Source organism: Micromesistius poutassou (assembly GCF_964030765.1).
Source record: "Micromesistius poutassou genome assembly, chromosome: 24".
Lineage (NCBI taxonomy): Eukaryota > Metazoa > Chordata > Actinopteri > Gadiformes > Gadidae > Micromesistius > Micromesistius poutassou.
In genome coordinates this window covers 1,197,373-1,207,029 of record NC_140294.1, presented here as the reverse complement: position 1 = coordinate 1,207,029, position 9,657 = coordinate 1,197,373, and the positions used below count along the sequence as shown (strand labels likewise).

At 57.4% G+C, this 9,657-nt stretch overlaps 1 protein-coding gene across 1 annotated transcript in view; it reads right to left on the bottom strand.

Annotated features, from left to right (window-relative positions):
• Window positions 1–5,939, bottom strand: part of LOC311369726 (insulin receptor substrate 2-like) — a gene marked incomplete at its 3' end in the record, with an annotated part of 7,403 nt that extends 1,464 nt beyond the window's left edge. The window contains exons 1-2 of the mRNA XM_084487939.1: window positions 2,965–5,939; window positions 2,177–2,739 (exon numbers count right to left, since the gene is read on the bottom strand). Coding sequence (XP_084344065.1) covers window positions 2,177–2,739; window positions 2,965–5,771 — 3,370 coding nt within the window. The 5' untranslated portion in view covers window positions 5,772–5,939. The remainder of the gene's footprint in view (window positions 1–2,176; window positions 2,740–2,964) is intronic.
• Window positions 5,940–9,657: the final 3,718 nt, after the last annotated feature.

Below are 9,657 nucleotides of genomic sequence, written 5' to 3'. Positions count from 1 at the left end.
CCTCGGCGTTCCGCGAAGTGAGCAGCGTGCCTAACCAGGCAGAAGCACAGCGCACACGTGCCCCCCCCACCCCCCCCCCCCCGTTCCACTGACGCACGCCTTTTCACTCTGCTGCAGAGAGCGCTCGCTCTCTCTCTCTCTCTCTCTCTCTCTCTCTCTCTCTCCTCTCTCTTCTCTCTCTCTCTCTCTCTCTCTCTCTCTCTCTCTCTCTCTCTCTCTCTCTCTCTCTCTCTCTCTCTCTCTCTCTCTCTCTCTCTCCTCTCTCTCTCTCTCTCTCTCTCTCTCAAGGGGCGGCAGAGTGGCTCAACTGTACTTGACCCGCTCCGAGTAACCCCCCCCCCCCCCCCGTCGGCGTGAAGCGTGTCAACGGGTTCAGCCCGCTGTCTGCGTCTGCGTCTACGTCAGCTCACACGCTCTCCTCCTCTGCGCTGCCCCCGAGCAGCACCGGCGTTCGGTTGGTGGATTTGCATACAACGTTTTGCAAAACTCATTTGGGAACCTTACTTTTTGGGACACTGTTCACCACTTGAGTGGGGAGCGTTCTTGGCTGCGAATCTGTGTAAAAGAAAAAGCCGCCACCCCCCCCCCCCGGCCTATATTTAGCCTCCAGCAAAATAAGACAAGTTATCCAGTGAATCGTTTTTGTTTTTTTTCGACCTCAGTTTAACGCCGTGTGCTGTTCCGGTCGGCTTGGATGGGAACACAGCCCGAATAAGGACATCCTCCCCCGGTTGTGTTTGTGTTTGCGCGTGTTCGGGTCCCTAAAAATACAACATCGCCACAAATAGGGGCAAAAGAAGAAGAAGAAGAAGAAGAAAAGAAGTCGGGAACCCATGCGCTTCTGCGCACGTGAGAACCCACAACGCGGACCCACATGTGGCTGGCGACTGTGACGTAAAAAAAAAAAATACCGCTCGTACAATCGACGAGCGACGTCATCCCCCGGAGAGCCCCCGCCGCGGGGGGGTGGGGAAAACACGACGTCAAGCGATGACGCGCGCCGGCCCGAGAACCACAGCGCTGTTGTACAGATAGCGGACTGGCACCCGCGCAAAAACCAACACCGGCTCCGCTGGCCGCGCTGACATTCATGAATAGCACGCTATGAATAGTCAAGCGCGCTCTCAACACAGCAGCAGCAGCTCCACGCACGCACGCACTGCCTCGTCTCACCCCCCCCCACCCCTCTGCTTCAAAGTCCTGCCGATGTTTACTCTCGCTGGCGGTGCCACGATATTCATCCCGGCAATGTAAACACACTCATAATAATAATAATCATTCACAAAACAATCTAATACCGATCCCAGTTCACGCCCTGTAAAACCGGCACAAGACAAAAGGTAAACACTGCGTCTAGGGGGGGGGTGGGGATGAGATGAGTGACCTTCTTAAGACTTAAACGCAGCTGCTGGTGCAGTGCCGGGACGTCCCGCCACTGCCCGGGCTTGTAGGGGTCCTAGGCACGCGCCAGGCCCCCCTGGTGACGTGGTGTGGGCCCCTGACAACTCGGGGTGGGGGGGGCAACGCCACCAACGGACGTGCTTTGAAATGTGTAAACAAAGAGGAATAGAGGAAGTGAGGCGCCTGGCTGCTTTGCACACAACCCACGCTTAGGCTTTTCGTCGCCATCTGTGTGGTGCCACGGTATCTTCCCTCGCTCTCTCCACTTCCCCCTGAAACAGGTCTCGGGTCTGAAGAGGAGTGGGGGGGGGGCGGTGGCGTTTTTTCTAGAAGCTTCGCAAAGTGGAAACTACTGTAGTCAAGGGGGGGGGGGGCGGCGGCAGCTCAGGAGGGGTGAAGCTAAACCATGGAAAGAAGCTAAAGCTAAACCATGGAAAGGAGCTGAAGTAGGACTGATTGAACCGCGCCAATTAGAGGAGTGAGTGGGCTGCAGTAAACCAGCAAGGTTGCCGGTTCAATCCCCGGCTCCTCCTAGCTGTTGAGTGTCGAGGTGTCCCTGTAGGGAGACCCCCGACTGTTCCCGACGTGCTGGGCTTTAGCCCTGCGTGGCTGACAGCGCCGTCTGTGTGTGTGTGTGTGTGTGTGTGTGTGTGTGTGTGTGTGTGTGTGTGAATGTGTGCGTGAACGGGTGAATGTCAGGCGATATTGTAAAGCGCTTTGGGCACAAAAGAACAAAACCACGTTACGTGCACACGTTGCGTTAACGAACCCTCACCTTGTGCGGTGGTGGCGGTCTCCTTGAAGCCCAGACAGACGTAGGCGGCGGCGTGTAATCCACTGACCCCGCCCTTGCAGCTGTTGGCCGCTTTGAAGGCGCCGGCGTCCTTGAGCTTCTCGGCGCCGGCGTTCTTCTCCAGCAGGTTCAGCGCCATGTAGCTGCTGAGCCCGCCCTGGTGGAAGCCTCCGCCGCCGCCGCCGCTGGCCGCCGCCGCCGCAAACGTGGCGGGCAGGCCGCCGGGGGGGCTGCCGCACTCGTCGTCGGAGCCCTCGCTGCTCCGCGACGACACGTTCTCCACGGAGCTGTGCCGCCGGAGGGCGCTGCCGGCGCCACTGGTGGCGGCGGCGAAGGAGGGCGGGACGGGCGTGACGGTGGCCGTGGACGAGAAGGTCTCCGAGCTGTGGCGCCGCCGGCCCTGGGGGTTGGCGCGGATCACCTTGGCGGCGCGGTCCGGGTCCGAGGTGGAGGGCGGGGAGCCCAGCAGGAAGGCGCCCAGGACCTCCGGCATCCGGGGGTCCTCCATGGAGAGGCTCCGGTCGCCGCCGCTGCAGCTCGGGACCCTGGGGGGGGCGGGGGGGGTTATGGGTAAAAGTTAGGTTTGGCATCTCAAAAACAAAAAACACATTCTAGAGATGGACTGGATTTCACAACGGGACGACAACTACAAGTTGTTGACAAGTCAACAAATACTTTAAGAGTAAACAAACAAGCGACTTTATGGCCAACATAAACGTCAGCGTTATCAGCCCAGGAGGCTGATAGCGTTTGGCGCTAAGGCGACTCACGCTGCGGGGGTCGGCCGGGCGGCCTGCGGGGGGGGGCCCGGCGGGCCGAAGGTCATCTCCGTGTACTCGCCCTTGCCCTCGCCGCCGCCGTCCCGTCGGTAGGCCGCGCCGCCGCCCTCCTGGAAGGGGCACATGGACGCCTCGGGGAGCTCGTCCAGCTGCGGCAGCCCGGCCTCCGCCGCCTCCCGGGGCGAGCGCGCGCCCAGCTCCAGGTTCATGTAGTCCGACAGCGGGGTGCGCCGCGGCCCCGACGGGGCCCCGCCCGCGGCCGACGCCGACGACGACGCCGACGGCGAGCGCGGGCAGCCGCCGCCAAAGTCGATGTTGATGTACTCCCCGGGGCTGCGGGGCTCGCCGGCCGCCGCCGCCGCCGGGTGCTCGTTCATGCTGGGCAGCGTCCGCATGGAGTCCAGCGCCAGCCGGTTGGGCCGGCCCGGCCGCGCCCGGAACGCCGGGCCGCTGCCGTCGGCGGCGGGGCGGCCCTGCCGCGCCGGCGAGGGCGCCGGGGACCCCTGGGAGCCCGGGGCGCCGGCCGGCTGCATCACGGCGTAGTAGTCCGCCTCTCCTCCCCCTCCCCCGCGTGGCCGCTGGCTCTGCGGGCTCATCAGGACGTACTGGCTGCTGCTACCGCCGCCGTCGGCGTCTCCATCCCTGGCCCGGGGGGTCTGCGGGCCCCTGCCCGTCGCCGCCGTGGCGCCCGGCAGCGGGCCCAGGCAGTAGTAGTCGGGCGGCGTCTGCGGGGGCGGGTTGCCCGGCGACATGTTCATGTACTCTCCGCCCGGCGGCCCTGTCTGGCCGCTGCGCCCGTCCGGGCTGTCCATGGAGCCGCGCCACATTCGCATGTAGCCGCAGTCCTCCGACGAACCGCTACCGCCGTTGCCGCCGCCGTTATTTCCGGCGTGCGCCCGGGGGTTGACGATCAGCTTGGGCGCCGACACGCACATGGGGCTCATGGGCATGTAGGCGTCTGCCTTGCCGTCGGCCCGCGCCACGGCGCCGCCCGGCGTCATGGGCACGTAGGCGCCGTCCTCGCCGTCCTCGCGGTGGCTGCGGTTGTTGTTGTTGTTGCCGCGGTGACCGTCGTCGAGGCTGCGCGGCGGCGACGACGACGACGACGGCGGCGACGGCCCGATCACCACGGCGCCGTAGTCCTCCGGGTAGGACAGCTTGGGCGACGCAGAGTGCTGCTCCTGCGTGGCCGCCATGCGCATCAGCGTGTACTCGTCCAGCGAGGCCGAGGAGAGCGCCGGCGCCACCGGCCGGTGCTGCCGCGGCGTGGTCAGGGAGTACGTGCGCTTCCGGTACGCCTTGTCGTCGCCGTCGGCGAAGGGCCCCCGGCCGCCGCCGCCGCCGCCGCGGGGGCCCGTGCCCTCCATCATCATGTACCCGCAGAGGGGCTCGCCGGGCTCCCGGGACGGCGGCGTGCTGCTGCACAGGGAGTCAGGCGTGTCGCTGCGGCCCAGCGGCAGGAAGCGGGGGTCGCCGGGGCTGCAGCCGTACTCCTCGCCCAGGATGAAGCCCGTGTCGCTCAGGGAGCCCGAGATGGAGCCGCTGCAGCTGAAGGGCCGGCGGGCCCTGAGGTCGGGGGTGGTGGAGGCGTCACCGGCGGAGGCGTTGATGGCGGACGCCGCCGCCGCCGCACCCCGGCACGGGGACATGCTGATGGGGCTGGAGCCCGCCAGCGGGGAGTGCGAGACGGGCATGGAGCGGCTGTGGTGCAGGTTGGAGGAGTCCAGCATGCGGCACGTCCGGCCGCTGCTCAGGGTCTGGGAGCGGATCAAGTGGGAGGGCCCGCAGTGGGGGCTGGTCGGGCTCTCGCCCAGGGAGATGGACATGGACACCGGGCGGGTCATGCCCCCGTCGCCCTCGCTGGCCGTGCGGATGCGACAGGACGTGAACTTGCGGCCCGGGGACGTGGCGGCGACGCTGTCGGTCCTGGACCTCCGCACCAGGCCCGTTTGGCTCGGGGGGAGGTTGTTGAGGTTGCGTCGCGTGGGGACGGAGATGGGGTTGGTGCTGGCGGACTGGCTCTTGCTACGGGGTCGGAATTCCGAGAGCTCTTTCATCGCCTTCATCGCCTCCAGGATGGTCTCGTGGATGTTCTGCGCCACCACGGAGTCCTCCGCCTGCATCCAGAACTCCCCGGGGCCCGTGACGGCGGAACGGCCCACTTCGATGAAGAAGAAAGTATCCGAGTGGCCGCATCGTCGGATATTCATGAGCTGCAAACTGACAGCCGCCACGTCAGAGTTTATTTTCACGAAGCTGATGGTGCGACTGGACAAACACAGTCGGTACACCCCGGTCAGGTTCTTGATCTGACCCAGTCCTTTAGATTTCAAGTTGACCTGCCATACCTCCCTGTACACGGAGGTGGCGGGCGTGACGAGCCCATAGCTCGCCTCCTCGAAGCCCACCAGCGATGACGTGGACGCGGGGCTGTCGAACATCTTGCCCTCGGTGATGAGCTCCGACAGGACCCCGTACCAGCACTCCTGCTCCTTCTCGTTCTCGGCCGCCACGGCGAAGTACTCGTCCTTGGTGTACAGGGCGATGAGGTGCTTGTGCTTGGCGTCCGCCCGCTTGTTGACGCACAGGCACGAGTCTAAAGTTATGATCCGTTTTGCGGCGGACTTGTTCTTCCATTTCTTCTCGCTCTCGTAGTACTCGAGTCTCGCGGGAGAGCAGTCGCCGTGCTCCCGCAGCACGAAGAACCGTCGGTGGCCGTGCTTCTGCTTGCGAAGGTATCCGCACTTTTTGACGTTGTTCGTAAACAGGTGTCCACCCGTCGCGGGAGGACTTGCCATTTTTGTTGTTGTTGTTGTTGTTGTTGTTGTTGTTGCCCAACGTTTACCTTTTACCAGGCGTGGAACTTCTTATACTATCTTCTTCAAAAAAAGCGAAACACGAAATAAACCGTGTGAAACAAACTATATTCGGGATGCGCGTCGTTCCGGACCGCAGCGATGGATGAACATGACGGCTCACTGCGAGCGTTTGAGGAAAACAACATGTGACGTTGCTACACTCAGCCTCGGCTGGCTCTAAAAAAAGCAGCAGAAAAAAAACACAGTCATTAAAGGCGTTGCAGCCTGGGAGAGCCTTCGCTACCAATCTCGTGGCTCGCCCTCAACTCATTGTGCTCATTGGCCGGAGAGAGGTGAGCGACGGGGAGCGCCGGCCTATCGCGGCGCGGGAGGACCCGCCCATCGACCCAGTCTCGCGATGACACCACTTGTTAAATATGTGTTATTGTATTTAAATTCAATTTGAAGGGAAAACCTGCGGCAGAGGAGAACTGCTTATCATCAGGCGGTTACTGTAAACAGTAATGAATCCGACTCCCATATTTTCCACACTGTTCCCTATCGAGGAATGCACGGATCTGCAGAGTCAACAACAAGGAATTCAAATGTATATACGTTCAGAATATTGCATTGGTATAAATAACATTCATCCATTGCAAAAAAAAAAAACAGGCTACGTTTCAACGGCAATAACAAGTAAACAACTCGTCCCTCACTTATTACATAACCTGCGCGTCGACCTATTTTTATATGCGTGGGGGATTCCTATCGTCCTGCTCGTATTTGCATGTTTTAAACTCAACTTTATGGCCATACGTGGTCTCCCTTTTCAATTTCTGCTTCGTTGTCTTGGTTTAAAAGCGATGCAGGTTCAAATTCAAACGGAGGAGCGGGGGGGCAGCCTTCCTGCTTAGGTTGCACGCGGGCTCGATTTACATAATCCCATTTTGAATGAAACACACGCACGCACACACACGTAACCACGCACGCACAGCCCCCTCCCCCCCCTCCCCCCGAGAAAAACATCCAAGTACGTCAGCAGCGTGAAAGGCACAGTGCGAGCAGCAAAACAGAAACGGCTTCGCACTGCGCTACCTCTCGGGTGCCCCCGACTCGGTTGCACAACACCCCAAGCCTTATGTCACATCGATGGAAAGACGTGGCAAGGCTAAATCTAACTCACGGAGAAGAAGAAAACAAATGACCCCAATGCGTGTAGATTATCTTTGCAGCAACGGTAGCGGCATTATCATTATCGGTGGCAGGGGGGGCGTAACACTAAAGCTACAGTGACATCTGTTGGTCAGATCATCTGGGTAATCACGGCCAGCTGATCGTTCAATGTGTCCCTCAGTGATCCCATTGATGAGTGATCTATCCCGCTGATGTTGGTCGCCGTGTGAGCTCATAGGGCGGTTCATTACGTACAGGGCCACAATAAGCGACCAAACATGTTGATTGGTAATGATCTTCAGAGAAACATCCGAGTTCCACCCACCTCTGTGAATTTAATTTGTGTGGAAATAGGATTTGTGTGTGGGCTGCCTTTTTTTATTCTATTAAATTGTGTTATTGTTGGATTTGGTTAAAAGTGTCTTTATTTATAAATAAATAAAAGCTAAATGGAACCTTCTTCTATATTTTCTTTAACAGTATATGTCTTCTTGCCTTTTCCTTTTCCTACTTTGGTTGTTATTTTTAGCCATATATTATGTACTGTATTGTGTATATTCCATTCTGTGTTGTATTTGTGAATTTGGTACTTATATTTGTAACATACCAGAAAGAAATGCCTTGTATGTGAAAACGTTTATATAATTAAGCACTTTTACATTTACACTTTATATACGTGCCAACATACCAGAAACAATGACTTGTATGTGAACACTATGTGGCAATAATACTATTTTATACTAAGCTGACACTTCTATCCAAAGTCGACAATAACACAATAACAGATTTGAATAGAAAGCAAAATGCTCAGCATCTTTAGCATGTGTGTGTGTGTGTGTGTGTGAGTGTGTGTGTGGTTGCGTGTAGCTGTTTGTCTCCCAGTTTAGCTGTTTTGCCACGAGTGTTAATTTGCCGCAGATAAGGTCAAATCGAGACAGATAAGCGTGTGTTTTCACAAGCATAAGCTGCTTCCCTTTAATCTGAATCATCTACGAAAACAAAGGGGCCCAACACCTCTGGTGTGGAGGATTAGGGTTCACAGGCATCCGTCGGGAGAGGGCCCAGCACCCTGGCAAACACCAGGGCCCTCAGAGACAAAGGCCAGTGTTGAAGGGCTGTTTTTGTTTGGGTTTAGCTGAAATTGGTACAGAAGAGACTTTTACTTTGAAAAACTCTTTGACAAACTAGAGTAGTGTGTAAACAGATCAAATTTGAGCTGAAAGGTCCCGCCTGCTACCGCGGTTTTGGCCCCAGATTTTATTACCATGGTTACTGATGGAAGTTTGGATCTGAGCCATCAAGGATCAGAAAGCAAGATGATGACTCATGTTTATTATGTGTCTGAATAACACCTATTCCAAACAACACGGGAGTCTTCCAGGACGTAGTTACGCAACATTTGAGTAACATAACAGTTTTACAACACTTTTTCTGTTTACGAGGAAGTGATGGGAGATTTAGGGGAAGTGAAAGACGGCATTTTGTTGTGTTCTGCTCAAATGCTTTGGGAGAGAGGGACGCACACACATATGTATTTATATTTTGAAACATGTGTTGTTTATTTTGAACCACACCACAACTTGAACGAACCCTAAACTTAAACCAAGGGTGTGAATAACCTTGTCTCGAGTTGGGCCGAGGAACACATGGTCGTCCGCGGCCTGCTAAAGGTGGACTTGATTTGTGTTTGTATGCCCTCCCTTTGCCACACATTGTCCAGAATGTACTTCTTGTCACTGATAACGATACATGTGTTTTGTGTCTGGGATGATAACGCGAAGTACGACGTGGCATGTGGCACGTTAAAAGTAGTGTAGAGAGAGTGTGTGTGTGTGTGTGTGTGTGTGTGTGTGTTTATGCAAGTGTATGCGTGAGAGAGCAAGTGACTCAATGGTCCGCCGAGGAGAACACAGCCAGCTAGCTCACAATCAGTAAAGGCTCAGTTATGGCCCCACGTCAGCGCAACGCAACAACCACGCGGACGCTCCGACGCAGGCGCCAACCTGCTTTGGTTCTGCGTCGGTAATGAGCGGACCAATCACAGCCCTTGCTTCTGCGTCTCCTCGAGGCAAGGTTACAATTTTTCGGGAGGCGCACGTCAGGCCCTCGCGTTGGACGCATGGACCCTAAACCTCCCTTGCGTTGCGTCGACGTGGAACTATTATTAGGCCTTAAACGATCACATCCTGTTTAGGTTGCATGCAGGCTCGATTTACATAATCCCATCTTGAATGAAACACACCCACACACGAAAAACACACACGTAACCACGCGCGCACAGCCCCCCCCCCCCCCCCCCCCCCACGAGAAAAACATCCAAGTACGTCAGCGGCGTGAAAGCGCCAAACGATCACATAACGCTACGTAGCATTAGCTTACAAGGCAGCAAAGCCGCAGCGGCGTTATGCGCTTCCAGTCCTACGTTTCAGGCTCACACTGCACGCCGTAACAGTGGAGCGTGTGTGAGTAGGCGCAGCGGCACCGGGCCCCTTCATCCACACAGGGCTAATCTGCTTTTCGCTCCTACTGTAAACAAAGCAGATTTGGTGGACACAGGTTAGCTGAGGTCACGCCCTGCCGGTCAACTTACTGACACGGGAACGCAGGACAAGCCTGCGGTTACGGCCGGCCCTCCGACCTAAACAACAGAACATCGTCGTTGGTATAGGTTGTCCAAAGCAAACCCATATGAACGCTTTAGCCCCCTATCGAC